This window comes from Pelodiscus sinensis, chromosome 5, assembly GCF_052426305.1.
Source record: "Pelodiscus sinensis isolate ZL-2025 chromosome 5, ASM5242630v1, whole genome shotgun sequence".
Classification (NCBI taxonomy): domain Eukaryota; kingdom Metazoa; phylum Chordata; order Testudines; family Trionychidae; genus Pelodiscus; species Pelodiscus sinensis.
This window is the reverse complement of record NC_143056.1, coordinates 130,680,759-130,703,262: the sequence shown is the minus strand read 5'-3', so window position 1 is coordinate 130,703,262 and position 22,504 is coordinate 130,680,759. Positions and strand designations below refer to the sequence as shown.

Genomic DNA, 22,504 nt, shown 5'->3' with positions numbered 1-22,504 from the left:
GGGCCTAATAACATGAGTAGCAAATAATTCCATCCGATTGTTGGTCCCATGATTAATGGCCCCACAGTTAAAAACCAAGGAGTGTCACTGGTCAGAAATTAAAACTGGTCCAGCCATGGGCCACCACTGTCTGACTCATTGGCAGGATTGCAGGATGTTCCTTCTCTTGGACAGGGAGAGGCAAAAAAGCATCCTTTAAAAAGTGGAAGTTAAAGCCCGTTAAGGGAAATAGAAAAGAGCAAAAACTCTGGCAAATAGAATGTAAAAATTAGGGAGGCCAAAAAAAGAATTTGGAGGGCTAGTCAAAGAATAATCCCTAGCGAAAAAGATAGGAAACAGCTCTGCAGTATGTGGAATAAAAAAAATGCCAATTCCATTTCTGAGAATGAGCTTGTATTTGCTTACACAAAATAAATAAAAGGTACATCTCACTGAGAGTGAGGTGGGTGCTCAAACGCACAGGCCTGACAGTAAAAGTCAGATGTACTACCCGCTGCACTATCCAGGCTCTGCAGCACACATCCCAATAGCAAAATATTCATCTGTGCAATCAGTTCTCAGGCTGGGTGCTGGTCTTGAGGCCCATTTCTTTGCACAGATCAATGGACAGCCTATTTCAGATGGCTGTGTAACCCCCAAGGAGATTACTTAGATTCCCGGGGCCTTGTCTGCTGGCAGCTCAGGGAGAGGCACTCTGAGTTTGCCTTGGCTCCCCCTCCCTCCCAGGGCCAGAGTCTGCTCGGCAACCCATAGGAAATGAGATGCCCCTCCCAGGGAGTTGAGGAGGGGAAAGAGGAGCCATTGTTTGAGGAGTCTGGACCCAGCCAGGGCAAGGGGAGGGCTGGCTGTGTGTGAGCTAGTAAGCCCCAGGCCTGCATGCAGGGTTCCCCCTGAGAACTAGCCTCTAGGGACCTGAAGGCAGCTGGGTTTTATGTCTCCACTGTTGATTCCCAGTTTGTGGAGTTTGCTGGGAGGTTTCTCCAGCCAGGCTGAGTTGGCTCTCCGGCTCCCTGGGTGAGACCAGTCACCGCATGGTCAGCTCTGCTCTAGCGGTGAGTTCAGGGCTGCTGCCTGCTATGTGGGGCTGATTAGGTCCAGTACAGCCCAAAGGACTCTCAAATGGGAGAAGGCAGCACATCCCTCCACAGGTTTAAATATGCTTCAGGTAATAAAATCCCCAAACAAATTCCCTGACTTACTAGCTAAAAATTGGTGCACTCACACACTCCATGAATGAGCCTCAGGTTGAGAGATGACTCAGTCTCTGCAGAGGGGCTGCTCTCTTCTGGCAGGGATCTTCTTCAGGCAGGAGTCAGGCTGCTTCAGTCCCAGAATTTCCCCTCACTGCGAAGGGGTGTAAGGCTCAAGGTACAGGCCACACAGCTGCACCAAAATTCAAACTATAACCTCCTATCCCAGCATTCAGACCCACACAGCAGGCAGCAGCCCTGAACTGGCAGATCAAGCCCAGCTGACCATGTGACTGGTCTCACCCAGGGAGCCTGAGAGCCAACTCAGCCTGGCTGGGGAAGCCTCCCAGCAAACTCCACAAACTGGGAATCAACAGTGGAGACATAAAACCCAGCTGAGGGATCCTGCCTTCAGGTCCCTAGAGGCTAGTTTTCAGGGGGAACCCTGCATGCAGGCCTGGGGCTTACTAGCTCTCACACAGCCAGCCCTCCCCTTGCCCTGGCTGGCTCCAGACTCCCCTCAACAATGGCCTCTCCTTCCCCCTCCTGGGAGGAGCATCTCATTTCCTATGGGTTGCTGGGCAGACTCTGGCCCTGGTAGGGAGGGGGAGCCAAGGCAAACTCAGAGTGCCTCTCCCTGAGCTGCCAGCAGACAAGGCCCCGGAAATCTAAGTAATCTCCCTGGGGGTTACAGCTGCATACAGGGTTGGCACAAGGAAAGTTGGTGGGATATGGCTTGTGACTCCATGACAGGGACATCTTTGTGCTATCCAGCACCCTCATCCCCCAGGAACCAGCCAGATCTTGGCTGCTCCTCACCTGCAAATGACAATGATCTTAGCAAGTCACACACCTTTTCCTGGCCACAGGAGAGTCAACTGTCTCACTGGGCCCCTGGCCAAGGGATGGGGAGCCCAGCTCCTTGGTTCCGGAAGTGTCAGGGAATCGGACAGGGCAGGACTGGGGCATCCAGCCCTCAGTGCCACCCAGATTGTGTCATTCCTCCCCGCACCAGTGCCATCTGGAACGCACTGCCCAACGGTCAGCAGTGTGACAAGTGGGGTTCTGGAAGTGATTTAAAGGGGCCGGGGACCTGGCCATTCCTGATATCACAATAATGGTGGTAGCTGGAAGCCATAGGCCCCTTTGAATTGCTGAGCCCTGGGACAGTTGCTCACTTCCCTCCATTGATTAGCCTGCATTGGTCATGACGGGGCAGAGCTGTAAAAACCCATCCAACATCAGGTACCTTTATAACATGCCCAAAAGATGGCTTCTACTCATTACTTTTACAACATATTCCCTACATGCTATAGAACATTAACACCGCAGGATTGACTTCTCCATTCTACTTGATGGGAAGGGATCTGACAACATATTGTTTCTACTGAGATTCATATTGTATCAGAACCAAAGAAATAAAAAAACCAAACAAATCTCATATATCTTTAATACATCAAACTTGTTGACATACAACTCAATTCAGCCATGTGTATCATTTCTGAAACTCTCCAACCAACTCATCTTCCATGATTTATAGATCTAAGCCACATCGCTCATCCTTACATCAGATTAATATTGGCAAGCAGCTTAGGAAGGTACCTGCTAACCCAAGCTTGGCCTTGCTTAACTTTCGTCATGACACTGTGATCGAGGCTGCCGTGGAGGGATGCCAACCCCCCCTTCCTCTGGGTTGCCCTGGAGTTTTCAGGAATTAAAGATTAATCTTTAAAAATTATCATAAAATGAAAACTCCAGGAATATATCCAACCAAAACTGGCCACTTCACTGCCATGAACATGACAGTGGAGTCTCTGTGGAGTATTGTTTGGAACCAATCAGTTCCTCATCACAGACTCTACTGCTTGCCTATGACCTGCCACATCACCACTGGATTCTTCTTATCTGATTCTGGACTGGGCAAGGCCTATCTGCAGACAACCACCACTGTTGGAGTCTTTGAGATAATCCAAGCTGCAGCTGTGGCACAGATCAAACAATGATAATACTTTCCCTACTGATCAAATTCAGTGGTAGTCCCTGATAATAACATTCTTAGTGGCCAAATGGAGCTGCTTGGCTCAGCAAATATACAAATACTAAAGCAGTAAATACTGACTCTGAATAGAGATCTAACAACTTCTTTATATGTAAAGATTCATTTCTGTGCTAGGTGAACTACAAGGATAAAGCAATTTCTGTTATTGTGACACTAAATTGAAGGATTACTGAATCTTATATAAATTGTAAACTTGTGCTTCCTGATATTAAAGGCTTGGTTTCCAAGTCCAGGTCTAAATGGTAGAAGTTTATTCCTACCGAAGATGAGAGATGATGATCATCTGTGAATGTTACTGTGGGAACACAACCAGGACATATTATCTACAGTCGCCCATCAGAATAATTCATCTTGCTACCAACTACTGTTGTACTTAAAAGAAGTATTCGGGATCTTTTTCAGAGGGATAAGGCAACACACCACATTTATTTATCACACATAGAATAATCAATACTTGTATCATATGCATATGATACATCACACTCATGCACTCACACACACACAAACACACTCCATCTTGTTGTTACCAAAAGTTGCTCCCCCTAACTGCACTGGCCAGGTGAGTTAGATGGGGGAGGGGGTGGAGCCGGGCTTCTGCAGATCCGGATGGATGCTCCCATGTTGACAAGACGAAAACCTGGGGTCCCTCTGCAAGATGCCTCCTATTTATCCCTCTCATGCAGCCAATTAGTCATCAACTGGCCTTTCTTAATGCTGCTTCAAAGAGAGTTCTTCCAAGGGCAGGCACTTGCTGCTTGACTTCCAAGGCATCTGTATGTCCAGTCTTCTTAATGAGCTCACTTTGCAGGTATTGTCTTGGATCTGGCTCCGGCTCCCAGACCTTCTCCACCCTTGCAACTGCTGCTGGAGGTGCTCACCTTTCATTCTCCATTCACACCTCAGTCATTTCAAACAGGGCAATCAAGGAAAGGGGAGAGCTCAAAAGACATTTTTTTTCCTTACAAGATCTATATATCTTAATACAAAGTTATAGGAGAAATGTTAGAGATTCTATAAGAACACATAACAAAGATGTATCTAAAAGGACAAGATCTTAATACAAAATATAATATTACAGGGATTTATCCACACCACCATAAAAACCATGAACTGAGCAAGAGGGACTAACATGTTGTCCATCCATTTAGGATAGTCATGATACTTCCCATATGTAAATGTGATTTGTATTTAATTAGCTGGGGAAACATTAAATACTAGACTACATTTTAAACAAGACCCACTGGAAAAGAGATAAAAGAAAATGTATAATCTCTGCTTTATTTCAAACCAGAGACCTGTCATATGTTAGACCAGTGGTCCAACCTTTTTACACCCAAGATCACTTTTTAAATCTCAGAACAGGCGAAGATCTACTGCCCCACCCCTTCCTTGAAGCCCCGCCCTCTCTATTCTCCTCCTGTCCATCACTTGCTATCCCCAGCTGTTACTTACACACTCTGATAAACAGTTTATTTTTAAATTATGCAATACATACAATTAAAATCGTGTTTATAGTTATGAAATAAATGGTCTTTTATTCATGCTATTTAAATCTAAAATGAAACATTTATAATTATACATTTTGTGGGGACAGAGTTCTGCGGCTGGGGGTAGGGGAGAGGGAACAGGGTGCTGGGAGGGCAGAGGACAGGGTTCTGCAGCAGGGGACAGGGTGCCAGTGGGGACAGAGTTCAGGGAGTGGGGACGGGAATGGGGACAGAGTTCTGTAGCTAGGGACAGGGGAGTGGGGACAGCATTCTGTGGCTATGGAGTGGGGGCTGGGGAGTGGGGTGCCAGTGGAGGCAGAGAGTCCCCTGCATATCTCTCCCCCCCCCCCCCCCAGGGAAACCAGGGCATGCCTGCCCTGGGGCTGACCCCCCCGGTCTTGGGTCTCCATTTTTATTTAATGTCAGAAAAGACTTTTGTTGCAAATTTTTTGATTTGATCTCCCCTTCTCATATTACATGGTTTCTTTTCTTTCAAAGAAGGATGTGTGGTTGGCTGCTAAACTGTATCACTGATTACCCTACCATACAGCAAAACCCCTTAAACATAGGGGCAATGTCTACACTGGCATGATTTTGTGCAAATACTTTTTAACGCAAAAACTCTTGCGTTAGAGTATTTGCGCAAGAGAGCATCTATACTGGCATGTGCCTTTGCGCAAAATATTTGCTTTTGCACAAAAGCATCTGTGCCAGTGTAGATGCTCTCTTGCGCAAGAAAACTCCGATGGTCATTTTAGCCATCGGGCTTTCTTGCACAAGAAATTGATGTTACCTGTCTATACTGGCCTCTTGCGCAAGAGGACTCATCCCTGAGTGGGAGCGTCAGAGTAGTTGCTCAAGAAGCGCTGATTTCACAAATTAGAACGTCAGTGTTCTTGTGCAAATACTCGGACAGGTAAGCAAGATTTTGCGCAAAAGCAAGTGCTTTTGTGCAAAATCTTGTCAAAGTAGACAGCCTTGGATTGTAGTTTGCTCTGTCTCTGAAACATTACACTCCTCACAAAACCATCTGTGACTTCTCTTTAAGACTCTTTGAAAATTCACCCTGGGCTGAGCTCTCCCGATATGAAATGGGGTTTGGATTATTTTGTGTGTGTGTTAGAGTAAGTCTACTCTGCAACACTATTTCAGAATAACTAGCACTATTCTGAAATAACTTAGTCCGCATCTATACAGCGGACAGTTATTTCGAAATAGTGTCAAAATATTATCAAGCTGGAGGACTTCTTACTCCAACTTCTGTAACCCTCATTGTATGAGGAATAAGGGAAGTCAGAGAAAGTGTTCTGTTTCAAAGTAAGTGCTGTGTAGACACTCTATTTCGAAATAAAGTATTTTGAAATAAGCTATGCAATTGATGTAGCTCAATTTGCATAGCTTATTTCAAGATAACCCCGGCAGTGTAGACACACCTTTAGTTACACCAGAAATACAAAACCAAAAGTGCTCCACAGTTTAGTGGTGCATTTGAATGATTTTTCCCCCATAGGGGGCATTGCCCTCAGCTTCCATTTGGCCCCAGGTGGGAGACTGGCTGGCTCAGGGCACCAGGGAGTGTGACATGGAGGCATTCCTCTCTAGGGGATGCCAGCTTTAATCTATCCTTAGGGCAAGTGATTTGCAGGCTGAGCAGAGTGGGGAGTAGACAGAGAAGCTTTCTTTTCCGGGAGGCGGGGAGGGAGGGAGTTGTCGAGTCACTATTCAACAATTCAATAAGCATTTGCTTATCGGGTAATCGACTAGGCACTTGCATCTCTAGGCTGCAGATACTCTAGAAATCAAGGACGGGGCTCCTTCGGTGTAGTTGGGTGCAGGATGGTGGAGGGGACTATAGTGGGGTGCTCAGAAGTGGTTGGGGCAGAGTGACGGAGGGAGCAGTAGTGGCAGGCACAGGAGCAAGGTGGTGGAGGGGACAGTACTGGAGGACACAGCCTTATTCAAATCTTCAAGCTCTTCCAATTCCCCATTGGTGTCCACGTCCCCTGCTTGTCTGCAGGTCTGCTGGAAGTCGAGGACGGGGCTCCCTCTGTATTTATCGGGCGTATCGCACACAGGGCTGCGGGGATCGTTCTCAGTCAGCAGCCCATCTGCCCGCTGCTCCTGCCTGTAGACACTGAAGTCATTGTCAGAGATCCAGCCCTGCAGATAGGCCAGGTCACAGTCACAGCGCCAGGGATTCCCTGCCAGGAAGACATAGGGGAACATGTGCTCCTCTGGGAAGAAGCCACTGGGCAGAGTGCGAAGCTGGTTTCCTGACAGTCGCAGCGTCTCCAGTTCCAGCCCAGCCAACAGCCCCTGTGGCAGCTCCTCCAGGGTGTTATCGGACAGATCCAGGTCCTGCAATTTAGCCAGGCCCTCAAAGATCTCTTCTGGCAGTGTCTGCAGCCGGTTCCCCCGTAGATTCAGTTCCTTCAGCTGCTTCACATCCCGGAAGTGCCCTGGCGCCAGCTGTGTAATATTGTTGTGAGCCAGGGCCAGGTGGGTGAGAGCAGGCAGGCCCCGTAGTGAGGGCAGCAGCTCCAGCGCATTGTGGGACAGGACTAGCTCCTGCAGCAAAGGCATGGGGGTCCCAGTTTGCAGTGCGCTCAGCCCGTTGTATGACAGGTCCAGGTCAATCAGCTCAGGGAGGTGCTGGAAGGAGGCAGTGGAGACGGATGAAAGGAGGTTTTTGCTGAGCAGGAGGATGCTGGTGTTCTTGGGCAGGGGAAGAGGCACTTCCCTGTGCCCTTGCCCGGAGCAGTTGACCTCCAGTCGGTCCTTGATCTTATTAATCCCAGACGGGCACAGCTCCCCGAGACCCACAGCGCCAGCCACGGAGAGCAGGCTCAGGAGGGCAAGGAGGGTTGGGGTGGGGCACGGCATGGTCTGCAGGGGAGGTCAAGAGCAGGCTCAGGACAGACATCACAGGACATTTCTACACTACAGCAACCATGTGAACACTGACTGTGGCTTATGACCCCTCAGGCTGGAGTGCTGAGACAACTCCTGGAGGATGTACCTGCCTGGGGCCCACAATGGTCCCATCCACAGTAACCCAGCTAGTACTGGACCCAGAGCTGTGTTCCCTGAGCAGGTCCTAGCTCTAATAACATGAATTCCTCAGAGCAGTCTGTCCCAGCACCTGCAGCCTGGCTATACTGGGGACCATCTACACTAACCCAGATGATATTGCAACAATGTCAGAGAGCTGCCATTGGCACTACTTCCAAGGAATTGATTCCCTCACACCTCCAGGCTGGACAAACCTCAAAAGGTTTGGATCAATCCCTGTAATTACCCTTCTACCGAATTCATCATCTTCCACTCTCCTTATATCAGGGGCAGCTGGGCCATCCAGGAGTCACCATTTGCCCCCCCCCCCCCCATGTAGTTAAAACTTCCAGACACAACCTGCCTGTGTCCCCTGGCCTTGTTTCCACCAGCTCCTCCAGTGCCAGCTACATGAGGGGAGAATGATTAAAGCATTTTGCATTGAGTGCCTTCAGCAATGGCTGAGTGCTCACTGTATATCCAGCCCCGTGTGGCCCACTCCAGAGGTAGCACATCCCTGTATCAACAACCACCCCACCCCCAAAGCTCCCTGTTCAAATTGCTGCCCCACCCAGGATATGGCTGCATCTCACTGATGCTTAGCAGGACTCACTTGAGCTCTCTACTGGACTTACCAGTGTCACCCACACTCCTAGCTGTGGACTGAGAGTTAGCTCTGGGGGGCAGCTTTTCCTAATGTGCTGATTCATTAGTATAAACAGCCTCCATCACCCAGTGGAGAAGCAGCCTTGTCCCGGCTCTGGGTGGGGGATCCCAGCTCTACAGCTTCTCAGTTTAGCATCTCAGCAGCTTATGGGGGTTATTATTATTAACTATGGAAGGAGTGACTGGGGTCTGGGCAAGGAGATAAATGGGGGCAGGAAGGGATTGTCCTTTGTCATCCTTGCCACTCAGTTCCTCTAGTAAAGCCATATGTCCCATAGGGCTGTTAGTAGCCCACACAGTCTGGTAGCTGCAGCCCTGTGTGTGATTCCACTTGGAGGAGATAGCTAATCCTTAGACGTGGGTCTGGCTCTCATAAATGGGTGATGAGCCTGGCACATATTGAAAGGCAAGAGGCTCAGGCTCCCCAGGTCTTAGAACACACAAAGAAGGGGAGAATATGGGGCTGACTGGACCTGATCTCCTGGGGTATGTCTAGATACATGGCTCCATCGACAGAGCCATGTAAACTAGTTGGCCCGACATAGTCAGTGAAGCAGGGATTTAAATAATCCCCACTTCATTAAAATAAAAATAGCCGTCGCGCTGTGCTGACAGTCAGCTGATCCAGCATAGAGTGGCAGTCTAGACACGGATCGGTCGATAATGGAAGCCTTTGTCGACCACTCCCTTACGCCTTGTGAAATGAGGTTTACAGGAGCGGTCGACAAAGGCTTCCCTTGTTGACCGATCCGCGTCTAGACTGCCGCGCTGTGCCGGATCAGCTGACTGTCAGCACAGCATGGTGGCCATTTTTATTTTAATGAAGTGGGGATTATTTAAATCCCCGCTTCACTGACTATGTCAGGCCAACTAGTTTACATGGCTCCATCGATGGAGCCATATAGTCTAGACCAGCATTTCCCAAACTATGGGCCGCGGCCTAGTACCAGGCCGCAGGAAAAAAATACCGGGCCTCAGCATGGCTGGTGGCTGCCAGCAGGGCCAGCCTTAGGCCAGTTTGGGCCCCGCGCCCCTGAACCTGGAAGTGCCGGTGAGTTACAGAGCCGGGGGCCCTGCTCCACCGATACATGGAGCTGCGTCTCTCCCCCAGCTCTGCCTGGAGCGGGCCCAGGCCCCTGTGCCAGCCCCCCTGCGCATCCTTCCACCCCGCCCCCAGAGCGTACCCACCATACGCGGCTCCTCCTCACCGCCTGCTGCTGCCCATGTGCGGCATTGCACGTGGGCGCGGAGGACACCCAGCTGTGACGTGACGTCACAGCCCGGGATTTTAAAAGTCTTCGGAGGCACGTGGCGGGGCCACGCTGGCTCCGGTGGCCTCCGGCCCCGCAATGTGGAAGGCGGAAGGCAGAAGGTAGGGAACGGGCTTGGGTGGAAGCGGCAGTGGCAGCGGCGGGCTTGCGCGGAGGGGGAGGAGTGGAAGGAGAAGGGGCTTGGGAGGGGAAGGCACCAAGGGACAGGGTGCAGGAGAGAGACACAAATGCCAGGGGGCCAAGTGCAGACAACGAGGAAAAGGGTAGAAGGGGCGGTGTCAGTGGGAGGGGGGACAAGGTGATGCTGGGAGAGGAGAGGAGAAGGGCATTGGGGGCTGGAGGAGGTGGTGCTGGGAGAAGGCTTGAAAGAAGGGGTGGACGTGAGAAAGGTGAGGCTGGAGCAAGTCATGTGTGAAGGCACAGAGGGGCAGGAGGGGATGGGGCAGAGAGTGCTGAGGGGGAGGGTATCAGGGAAAGAGAGGGCAAAGGGGGCAGGGGCAGTAACGGAATGAGGAGACACCAGGAGGGTGCAGGGCTAAGGGAAGGTGCAGGTGCCAGGGGATTCTGGGGTGAGGAGGAGGGGAGAGCTAGCCAGCGGAAGCAGCACTGGACGGGGGAATCGGGGCAGGCTGGGGAGATTGGGGGGCCGGTGGAAGCAGGGCTGCCGGGGGGTGCAAGGTTGGGGGCAGGGAGCTGGCCGGGGAAGATGGGGGGGGGGGGGGGAGGAAGAGAGAAGAAGTGGCCACCGGAAGGAGGGCTGGATGCGGGCACCGGGGCTGACCAAGGGGGGGGACCTGGCTGCCCGGGAGGGGGTTGGGGGAAGTGGGGCTGGCCAGAGGCACAGCGGGGGGAGCAGGGGAGGAATGAATCGGCCTGCGGGGAGTGGGGCTGACCTGGCCATATGTAGATCTTGGGACACTGTTCCCCCTGTTTCCCCCTCCCTCCCGCAAAGCGCAAAGCATGAATTAGTCCGGCCTGGGGATTCTATTGTGCCCCCCACACACACACCCCTTGCATAGTTGCGAACTGTCTGGCTGGTAGACACACTCATGCAGCCTGAGCACATTTACCAGCCAGGCAGTTCGAAACTACAAACTGATACATCTAGTAATAATACAACTTACCTAATGAGAAAATACAAGATATGTTCTATGTCTGGTATTTTCTGTTTGTTTTTTATGTGTTTATATTTTTGGGCTGCAAAAAGCAATATTGAAAAAAAAGGGTTCCAACTAAAGTAAAAAGTTTGGGAAACCCTGGTCTAACCAGATTTCTGTCTGTCTTACAGTCATAAGAATGGCCGTACTGGGTCAGACCAAAGGTCCTTCTAGCCCAGTATCCTGTCTGCCGACAGTGGCCAGCACCAGGTGCCCCAGAGAGGGTGGACCGAAGACAATGATCAAGCAATTTGTCTCCTGCCATCTCTCTCCAGCCTCTGACAAACAGAGGCCAAGGACACCATTTTATCCCCTGGCTAATAGCCTTTTATGGACCTAACCTCCATGAAATTATCTAGCTTCTCTTTAAACTCTGTTATAGTCCTAGCCTTCACAGCCTCCTCTGGCAAGGAGTTCCACAGGTTGACTACACGCTGTGTGAAGAAGAACTTCCTTTTATTAGTTTTAAACCTGCTACCCATTAATTTAATTTGGTGTCCTCTAGTTCTTCTATTTAGGGAACTAATAAATAACTTTTCTTTATCCGCCCTCTCCACCCCACTCATGATTTTATTGACCTCTATCATATCCCCCCCCAAGTCTCCTCTTTTCTAAACTGAAAAGTCCCAGTCGCTTTAACCTCTCTTCATATGGGACCCGTTCCAAACCCCTAATCATTTTAGTTGCCCTTTTCTGAACCCTTTCCAAGGCCAAAATATCTTTTTTGAGGTGAGGAGACCACATCTGTACACAGTATTCAAGATGTGGGCGTACCATAGTTTTATACAGGGGCAGTAAGATGTTCTGGGTCTTATTTTCTATCCCTTTCCTAATAATTCCTAACATCTTATTTTCCTTTTTGACCACCACTTCACACTGCGTGGAATTTCAGAGAACTGTCCACGATAATTCCAAGATCTCTTTCCTGATTTGTCGTAGCCAAATTAGCCCCCATCATACTGTACGTATAGTTGGGGTTATTTCCCCCCAATGTGAATTACTTTACATTTATCCACATTAAATTTCATTTGCCATTTTGTTGCCCAATCACCCAGTTTGGTGAGATCTTCTTGGAGTCCCTCAGTCTGCTTCTGTCTTGACTATCCTAAACAGTTTTGTATCATCTGCAAACTTTACTACCTCACTACTTACCCCTTTCTCCAGATAATTTATGAATAAGTTGAACAGGGTTGGTCCCAGGACTGACCCTTGGGGGACACCACTAGTTACCCCTCTCCAATCTGAAAATTTACCATTTATTCCTACCCTTTGCTTCCTGTCTTTTAACCAGTTCTCAATCCAAGAAAGGACCTTCCCTCTTATCCCATGACTGTGTAAATTACACAAGAGCCTTTGGTGAGGGACCTTGTCAAAGGCTTTCTGAAAATCCAAGTATACTATATCTACTGGATCCCCCTTATCCGCATGTTTGTTAACCCCTTCAAAGAACTCTAATAGATTAGTAAGACAGGATTTCCCTTTACAGAAACCATGTTGACTTTTGTCTAACAAATTATGTTCCTCTACATGCTTCACAATTTTATTCTTTACTATTGTTTCGACTAATTTGCCCGGTACTGAAGTTAGACTTACCGGTCTGTAATTGCCAGGATTGCCTCTAGAGCCCTTTTTAAATATTGGTGTCACGTTGGCTACCTTCCAGTCATTGGGTACGGAAGCCGATTTAAAGGATAGGCTACAAACCACAGATAATAGCTCAGCAATTTCCCATTTAGAACCCTTGGATGAATGCCATCCAGTCCCGGAGATTTGTTAACATTATGTTTTTCTATTTGTTCCAAAACCTCCTCTAATGACACTTCAATCCAGGACAGTTCCCTCAGATTCATCACCCACAAAGGACGGTGCAGATTTGGGAATCTCCCCAACGTCCTCAGCCGTGAAGACTGAAGCAAAGGAATCATTTAGTTTCTCCGCAATGGCTTTATCATCCTTGATTGCGCCTTTTATAGCTCGATCATCTAGGGGACCCACAGGTTTTTTAGCAGGCTTCCTGCTTCTAATGTACTTAAAAACATTGTTATTTCTTTGAGTTTTTGGCTAGCTGTTCCTCAAAAATCTTTTTTTGCTTTTCTTATTACATTTTTACACTTGATTTGACAGTGTTTATGTTCCTTTCTATTTCTCTCACTAGGATTGGACTTCCACTTCTTGAAAGATCCCTTTTTGTCCCTCACTGCTTCATTTACATGGTGGTTAAGCCATGGTGACACTTTTTTAGGTCTCTTGCTATGTTTTTTAATTTGGGGGGTATACATTTAAGTTGGGCCTCTATTATGGTGTCTTTAAAAAGTTTCCATGCAGCTTTCAGGGATTTGGCTGTAGTCACTGTGCCTTTTAATTTCTGTTTAACTAACCTCCTCATTTTTGTGTAATTCCCCTTTTTGAAATTAAATGCCAGTGTGCTGGACTGCTGAGGTGTTCTTCCCACCACAGGAATGTTGAATATTATATTATGGTCACTATTCCCAAGCAGTCCTGTAATGGTTATTTCCTGGACCTGATCCTGTAGTCCACTCAGAACTAAATCGAGAATTGCCTCTCCCCTTGTGGGTTCCTGCACCAGTTGCTCCAAGAAGCAGTCATTTAAGCCATTGAGAAATTTTCTCTCTGCTTCTTTTCCTGAGGTGACATTTATCCAGTCAGTATGGGGGTAATTAAAATCCCCCATTATTATAGAGTTCTCTATTTTGATAGCCTCTCTAATCTCCCTCAGCATTTCAATGTCAGTATCGCTGTCCTGGTCAGGTGGTCGGTAATATATCCCTACTGCTAATTTCTTATTATTGGAGCATGGAATTACTATCCATAGCAATTCTATGGAACATGTTGATTCACTTAATATTTTTATTTTATTTGACTCTACATGATCTTTCACATACAGTGCCACTCTGCCACCCACCCGGCCTGCTCGATCCTTTCCATATATTTTATATCCTGGTATGATTGTGTCCCACAGATTTTCCTCATTCCACCAGGTTTCAGTGATGCCTATTATATCAATCTCCTCATTTAATACAAGGTACTCTAGTTCACCCATCTTATTAGTCAGACTCCTAGCATTTGTGTACAAGCACTTTAAAAATTTGCCACTGCTTATTTGTCTGTCCTTCCCGGATGCATTGGATTCCTTTGTATGCGGTTGTTTGTCTGCTCTGGCCCATGGTTTGCCCTCTCCCCTCCTCTCTTTCTGACTACAGCTTAGAGAATCTCTATCAATGGATTCTCCTCTAAGAGGAGTCTCCCTCCGATTTACGTGCATCTCCACATCAATCAGTCTTCCCCCATCTCTTAGTTTAAAAACTGATCTACGGCCTTTTTAAAGTTTAGTGCCAGCAGTCTGGTTCCACCCTGGTTTAGGTGAAGCCCATCCTTCCTGTATAGGCTCCCCCTCTCCCAAAAGTGTCCCCAGTTCCTAATAAATCTAAACACCTCTTCCCTACACCATCGTCTCATCCACGCATTGAGACTCTGAAGCTCTGCCTGCCTACCTGACCCTGCGCATGGAACTGGAAGCATTTCCAAGAATGCCACCATAGAAGTCCTGGATTTCAGTCTCTTTCCTAGCAGCCTAAATTTGGCCTCCAGGACATCTCTCCTACCCTTCCCTACGTCATTGGTACCAACATGTACCACGACCACCGGCTCCTTCCCAGCTCTACACATAAGTCTATCTAGATGCCTTGAGAGATCCACAACCTTCGCACCAGGCAGGCAAGTGACCATACGGTTCTCCTGGTCATCACAAACCCAACTATCTATGTTTCTAACGATCAAATCACCCACTACTAACACCTGCCTCTTCCTAACTGGCATTCCCTCCCCCTCAGAGGTATCCTCAGTGCGAGAGGATACCGCAACATCCTCTGGGAGGAGGGTCCCAACTACGGGATGGTTTCCCTCTGCTCCCATTGAATGCTCTGTTCCCTTGAGACTTTCATCCTCCTTAAGAGCACTGGGGCTCTCAGACTGGAGGTGGGACAGTACGACAGTGTCCCGGAAAGTCTCATCAACATAGCTCTCTACCTCCCTTAGCTCCTCCAGTTCAGCCACCCTGGCCTCCAAAGCCCGAACTCGGTCTCTGAGGGTCAGGAGCTCTTTGCAACGGGTGCACACATACGCCACCTGCCCACAGGGCAGGTAAACATACATGTTACACTCGACGCAATAAACAGGATAGCCCCCGCTCTGCTGCTGGGCTTCTGTCTCCATTTTTCTAATGAATAAGTTTAAGTGTAAACTGGGATTCTTTTTAAACCTCTGAAATATAGATTATTCTAAGAGTTATGTTTAAAGAAGGTCAGAAGTCACTAATGCCCTCTAACCTCCCCCTCCAAACTCTCCTGTTAGTTGTTCCTGGTCACTGAGTCACAGGCTTATATAGCTCTGGTAGCCCCTCCCCCTGACTGAGGCACAGCCAATTGACAGAGGCTTCTAGATTTCAAACCTTTTAGAAGCTCAAACAAACAAACAAACAAACCAAACAAAAACTCAGCACACAGCAAATAACTCCCCCCCCACACAAACACACACTTCAGACAGCCACTTACCACAAGTGTCCTGTTTTTACTCCTCTTTTACCTGGAGAACTCCCTCTCCAAACTCTCCTGTTAGCTGTGCCTGGTCACAAGTTCCCTGGTCGCTGAGTCACAGGCTTATATAGCTCTGGTAGCCCCTCCCCTCGACTGAGGCTCAGCCAATTAACAGAGGCTTCAAGATTTCAAGCCTTTTAGAAGCTCCTTCAAACAAACAAACAAACAAACCAAACAGAAGCTCAGCACACAGCAAATAACTCCCCCACACACAAACACACATTCCAGACAGCCACTTACCACAAGGGTCCTGTTTTTACTCCTCTTTTACCTGGAGAACTCCCTCTCCAAACTCTCCTGTTAGCTGTCCATTATCCAATCCATACTCCTTAACTTGCTGGCAAGAATATTGTGGGTGACCATATCAAAAGCTTTGCTAAAGCTGGCACTGGAGCTTTTGGGAGGACCAGAAACAACTTATTTGAATATTCATAATTTGATTAATGAATATGCAAATATGCAAATGAACATTACTGGTCCTCCAAAAGTTTGTGAATGGATTTACTGGTCCCCGTGTCAAAAAGTTTGGGAACCCCTGGTCTAGACATACCCCTGCTGCTATTCTCTCCCACTTCCTCTGCCACTCCCCCTCTATATTTCCTGTGGAAGAAAACAAGCCTTCACTCTGCGTTGTTTTTAAGCAACAAGTAGCCAGAGGCAGTTTTATTACGAGCTGCAGCAAGGGAAAAACTGATTCGGACGGAGGAGAGGCCCCCCCCTTCCGAGGCAGAGCTTCGAATACAAGCAATTATGAAGCAGTTTATATTCTGTCTCTCAGATATAATAACAATAACAATTAGTCTCCTTCCCATTACAAACACCAATGGCTAACAGTTATTTAGTTCCACCCAGATGCTCCTTATCTCAAGGTCCTGCCAGAATCAGCATTCTATCCTTATCTTCCTATGGAGGCAAGAGGCAAAGGCAGCGTCTAATTACAGATCTTGTGTTGTCAGGCCACAGACTTAGCCTGACTCTTGCTCTTTTGTTAACAAGACCAAGATGGCTGCACACAAATTCCCTTATTCCCTTTTCCTGCCTCCACAATCCCCCCTTTTGTGCATACAGCACAATTACCTTTCTAAACCTTTATTTTCATTAAACATTACATAATTAGTACAAACATAAAAGCTATTTCTATTACTACATCTTTTACAACAACAATCAAATATGAAACTTTTAACAAGCAAAAGCAATATAATCATTAGTATCCCTAATATAATTCTATGATGGGGCTGTTCTATAATTGTAGTAACATAACACAACATATCATAATTAGTACCCAAATTAGGGAGGGCAGGTATGTGCTGATGGTACCTGTCCATAAGCACAGAGTCCAGATCAAAAGGAGAAACCCAAACTACTCCTACAAGTTTTTCCTTGGCAATATACAATACTTCGCTTCTTTCACCAAGGTCAGTTCTTAATGTCTTTTTGTAGTCAGAAATCTTTGGGCTTTGACGGTGTCAGAGGAGAGGACTTTTCCTCTTTTTTTTTCTTGAAACAGTCGTGGTTCAGCATCATGCAGGGGAGAGGTTACCAGCACATCACCCTGTAATATTTTGGTTCTTCTGGTGTCCAGCAGGTGGGAAAGCAGGACCAGAAGAGAGAGGCTTATCAGCAATCGGGGTAGGATCATTTCGAGATGGAGGGATCTTTTTGCAATGAGAAGCATTGGCCAACAGTCAGTTCTTGGCACATCACAGCGGTGTTGGTGGTTAGCAAAACTTGGTAAAGGTCTTTCTAGAGCAGTCTTTTGCTGATGGACATAAGAGTCTCTATTCTCTGAGCTAAAAGCTAGCTAGATCCTTTGGAACTAAGGTTATTTCCTAGGAATAAAGCAAACCGTAAAAACAATCCCGCGCGGTTGTTTGGTACTGGCCTTATCAAAGTGAGGCCCTCTGGAATGTGGTTGCCAGGGGAACCAGGGTCACAGTAACTGCTGTACTGTATGTTTCTCAGGCTGACCTAATTATTTGAGTTTGTCAGTTCTCAGCAAGATACCATGGACTGCCTCAGTTTACTCCTATAGTTCCTTTCTCTTGACTTTAGGGTTCTCCTTAACCCACCAGGTTAAATACAACAATTTAAGGGGTTTTAATTTACTCTGGAAGTACCAGTACAGCACCAGCACTATTATAAATGTTATAATCGAAACTTCCCACATAATTTGGCAAACACTATTCAAATCTATCCCTAAGATATTTCGTTGCCTTACTGGCGCTGCCCATGATTATAGGTTTGACTTCTACTGCCTGGTTGAGTGCTGCAGAGGTAGGTGTTTGGCATGGTCCACGGTGTTTCCTTATCTGTGTGTACCTCAGACGGCCAGCTCCGATATATCTTTGGGCATTGGTCACCAACTATTCGATCTTTGCCTGCAGGGCCAATAAAAACCCTCCTCTAGGTACTTACTTCCGCCGTGCCACTCAGGATCTCATGTTAGGTTACCCATCACTGCCGAAGTACGATAGAGCCGCATTCCATTAACGGTCAGGATCATCCAGCGAGGGGCTGTTATGCACACAGACGGATATGTAGAGGGGCAGGATGGAGTGATCTGTCCGGGTAGTCAAACACCAGTAGGTACAAAAACCAGCTCGATGTTTTTGTTTCTCTGAGACAACCACATCAAACCTAGACAGATTCGTCATGATGTTAAATGGGCAGGTACATAAAATTTCCTTATCAAAGTGGGTGCAACAATCCTTCGGTACAGGGAGGCTCCCACACCTTCAGAATAAGCAATGCCTTCGACTCTATCTATATGCTCTTGCTTTGGTACAGGCAGGGAGGTTACCATTCTGATCTGATCCGAGTGAGGAATCCCCAGAGGGGCCAAAAACAAATGGTTATACTATGGCCTGTCTAGGTGGGCCTTTGGGTCCTCATGGATTCTCTACTTCTTCACTCCCATGGGTAGGCATGGGAGAGATGGGGACTCACCACCATAAGGGCTGGGTGGTCAAAGCTATCTTACTCTTCAATACTGGCCTTCTAATTTCTTTAATTTAGTTCTATTAATTAACAATCCAATTAGTCTCTGGTCCAAATATCTGGTTAAGTCTAGTGAAGTGGACACAGAGCTGGACAGATCCTTCAAACTATTTAGGATCACTTGATTAGCTTGGCTGGTGTCTAGGCCTTTACGGGAACTGGATATTACTGCATCTACCAGCCTGGATTCTCATACAATTTCTGGGCTGTTACATAAGTGTTGCTGACAGGGTTTCTAGGCCTAAACTAATCTGCGATTGTATCTGCTAAGCCTTGTCGTTGCCTAATCAGGCACTTGCCAATTTGATTAGCCAGTCTAGCACACAGCTGGTCTATACCAGTGTGGAAAATCACCAAGGTAAGGACCAGTGACAGTTGTCCTGTTTTTGGGACAGGGGTCTGTTCAGGGCATGATGCACAATCAGGAGGCTCTATTTTGTCCTTAAGGACCTGGTTAGTAATATCTAAGTGAGGGCAAGTTAGGGTATGTCTACACTACCCCCCTAGTTCGAACTAGGGGGGTAATGCAGTCATTCAGAGTTGCAAATGAAGCCCGGGAATGAGGCGTACAGCTAGTTCGGAATAGGAAGCCTAATCCAAACTAGCTAGTCCATGTAGCCGCGCGGCACGGGGTCCGAACTAGACGGCATTTAAAAATGGTGCCGGCCGGCATCATGCAAATGAAGCCCGGGAAATTCAAATCCCGGGCTTCATTTGCAACTCCGAATGACTACATTACCCTCCCTAGTTCGAACTAGGGGGGTAGTGTAGACATACCCTTAACAATGGCCATTGTTTAACAAATGATAGCCATGCCTCAGGGGTTACCTTTGTTTGGGCTTTAAGTGGTAAGCCCCAGTGGGAGTCAGTAGGTCTAACTTCAGTGGCCTGATGTTAGTGTTTAGCTTCTTTCTCACAATATTCCATACAAACTTTAACTCAGAGGACTGTGTATTCTTTGTCCTCGTAGTGTTCATGTTGTTACAACAAAATAACTATGTGTGAATGAGGGGTGGCCCAAGGCCTTGTATTCTCTATTGCTATTAGCGTGTATTTGTTCTATGTATGTGACTTGAAGGAGGTTACGTTGACTAGAGTCACTGTTTCTCTTATAGGACCAAGCATGGTTCACAGATGTTTAATTGTTAACCCATGCAATTCCATAATTCTTGAGGCCTTTTGAGGCATCAGGCACCAATGAGTAGCAGGGCAAGTAGCTGTTATTGCAATGGTGAGGTTACTAGTTTCCTCATTGTTGTGGGCATCTTTACTTAAATATGCTGATGTCCTACTTGCCCATGTTGTTTCTTATTATCTCTGGCTAAACCACTTTTATGGTTGGTGTGCAAATCTGAAGAAGCTAAATATTTAATTTGTGTAGCCATTAAAGCAAAACCAATCTGGTGGGGGAGAGGGCTGGTACCCCACTCCCAGTCCTTCTGTTCACGTGATGCACTCCTTGCTTCTTTCCAGTTCTTTTTTTCTTTACCTGTGGAGACATTGTTAACATTCTCCTAGCCTAAACAATTGCTAAACTATTATCCTTTCACTGAATTTTAAAGTTGCTAATTGACTAAGTTTAGAGTTGCCAATTGATTGGGCCTAATTATTAATTTTGTTGGTTTAAATTAATGCTTCTGCTTTACTCAAATGATCATTTCATTAAAACAATATCCTGCACACAACAATATTTGCAATACGTATTACAATTAAGACACACAAGACAAACTTGGACAGAACACAAACTTTTTTGTCATGACACAGAACCATGGTTTTTTGTTGTTGTTTGTTGTTTTTCTTCAGCTGGCACCGGCACTTTCTGATGATCTGAAAGACAAGAAAACATTTCTACCCCCGTCGGGGTGGCCCATTATAACTTAAAATATTGCCTAAGATCTGCTAGGGGAACCGGTTACAGCTAGTTCCTTACCACTTCCATAGGCGAGTGAGCTGCAACTTTCCGAGAACAAGGGCGCTTCATCGGTACTTGTGACCTTCCACTCCCTTGAATTACCTCTGAGCTGCTAGCCCTCCCTAACAGTAGCATGCCTCAGATTCCCTCTTGTACTACAGATTAGGCTTAATGTGTGAAGCTATAATGCTTTTCCTTAGCACAAGGTGTTGGTTGGTCAGTTACTGTTCTAGCAAGCAAAAAGCTTTTATTTTCCTGAAAAGAATCATATGTACAATGTTACAGGCTTATTTATGAGGGACAGTTGGTAAACTAAATCTACACACTCTAAAGAAGGGGTCTGATGGGTCTAGAGTGTCAGACCTTATCAGCAGCTCATGAAATAAGGGGAGTCGTCACTCTGTCACATATCCGCTCGGTATCGAGGTTCGGCTGACCCCCTTTGCGTTCAGAACTCCCTCGTGGGAGAGCCCTGGTGCGGCTGGAATCAGTTTACTTCTCAGAGACCTAGGCAGCAGCATTCACACTCCACTCCTTACATTCACACTCAGCATGCTTTTCACACAGAAATTTTCCTACTTTTAGATACATCTCTCTTTATGGACCTTGTCCATATTTGGGGCAGCAAACAACACTGTTCCCTCCAGAGGCGGCAAACAACACGTTTCCCCCCAGAACCACAGCAGTTCCTAGCCCTGCATGAACCTAGCTGCTTTATGTCCTGACGCAATACAATTTTCTTCCCGTTCCCGGGGCGGCACCACCAAAACCACAGCAGTTCCCAGCACTGCATAAACTTAGGTCTACTCGGGGGTAACAAAACAATCTCCCCGGAACCGCTTTGCGTCTGACCTTGTTGCAGATTCAAGAAGTTCAGATGGCGTGAGCCCACAAGAAGCAGACGACCCTACAGGCAGTCCTCCTCCACACCCCAGTAGAGATTTCAAAAGGTCTCTTACCTCTTGTTTGGTGCCATGAGGGTGAAGGGGGACGGTCTGCAGCCACTGTCACTGTCTTCAATCGGGCGTTGCCATCTGAGTCACGGTACCAAATTGTGGAAGAAAACAAGCCTTCCCTCTGTGTTGTGTTTAAGCAACAAGTAGCCAGAGGCAGTTTTATTATGAGCTGCAGCAAGGGAAAAACTGGTTCGGACAGGGGGGATCCCCCCCCCTTCCGAGGCAGATCTTCGAATACAAGCAATTATGAAGCAGTTTATATACTGTCTATTAGATATAATAACAATAACAATTAGTCTCCTTCCCATTACAAACACCAATGGCTAACAGTTATTTAGTTCCACCCAGATGCTCCTTATCTCAAGGTCCCTGCCAGAATCAGCATTCTATCCCTATCTTCCTATGGAGGCAAGAGGCAAAGGCAGCGTCTAATTACAGATCTTGTGTTGTCAGGCCACAGACTTAGCCTGACTCTTGCTCTCTTGTTAACAAGACCAAGATGGCTGCACACAAATTCCCTTATTCCCTTTTCCTGCCTTCCCTGTGTCCTTCCTCCCCACCTGAGCCCCCCCCAAACTTTCTCCCCACCTCATCCTCATTTATCCCCGTTCCCACAATACCCACTCCCCTCGGTGTAACCCCAAAAGTCTCTCTTCTATTCCCCTCACTCCTCTACCCTAAAATGCCACCAGCCTCAGATCCCTGCTCAGCACAGACAGACCCCTCTCTGACTGCCCCCTGCCCACCCTCCCACATAACCAAGCTCTTTGGCTCCACTCAGGATAGACAAGCCCTTCCCTCACTCTGTTGCAGAGAGTGGGGTGCATTTGGGTCCTTACCCATTGTTAGATGTTAGAAATTGTTTAAGTAATCATGTAATCACAACAAATCTCAATGGTGCTCCTGGCCCCACTTTCGGGGAGCCCCCTGCCACCCCCACTGAATTTATTTTTAAATTTTATAGGGTTCACCAGGAGGGCACACCTGAACCATCTGCATTTCCTGGTGGGTATTCCTGCAAGAGGTGCACATGTAGCCCCTTTATGAAAACCATGCACTGAACCTTAAATTTAGCCAGAGAGGTCAAGCAAAGGGCCTTGTGGTCCTGACCATTTTCACTGTATTTTTATTTATCTTTCTGGTTT

General features: G+C 47.3%; 1 protein-coding gene across 2 annotated transcripts; it reads right to left on the bottom strand.

Moving 5' to 3' along the window:
- Window positions 1-1,782: 1,782 nt before the first annotated feature.
- Window positions 1,783-16,067, bottom strand: LOC149524389 (platelet glycoprotein Ib alpha chain-like). Of its 2 annotated transcripts, XM_089778963.1 has the most exons (3): window positions 15,735-16,064; window positions 15,453-15,641; window positions 1,784-7,622 (listed from the first exon to the last, which is right to left on the bottom strand). In XM_089778963.1, the coding sequence occupies exon 3, from the start codon at window positions 7,617-7,619 to the stop codon at window positions 6,600-6,602; it is 1,020 nt and encodes a 339-aa protein (XP_089635089.1). In that variant the 5' UTR covers window positions 7,620-7,622; window positions 15,453-15,641; window positions 15,735-16,064; the 3' UTR covers window positions 1,784-6,599. The 2 variants fall into 2 exon arrangements, with proteins under 2 accessions (XP_089635090.1, XP_089635089.1); XM_089778964.1 differs by lacking the exon at window positions 15,453-15,641 and having other exon boundaries at window positions 1,783-7,622; window positions 15,735-16,067.
- Window positions 16,068-22,504: the final 6,437 nt, after the last annotated feature.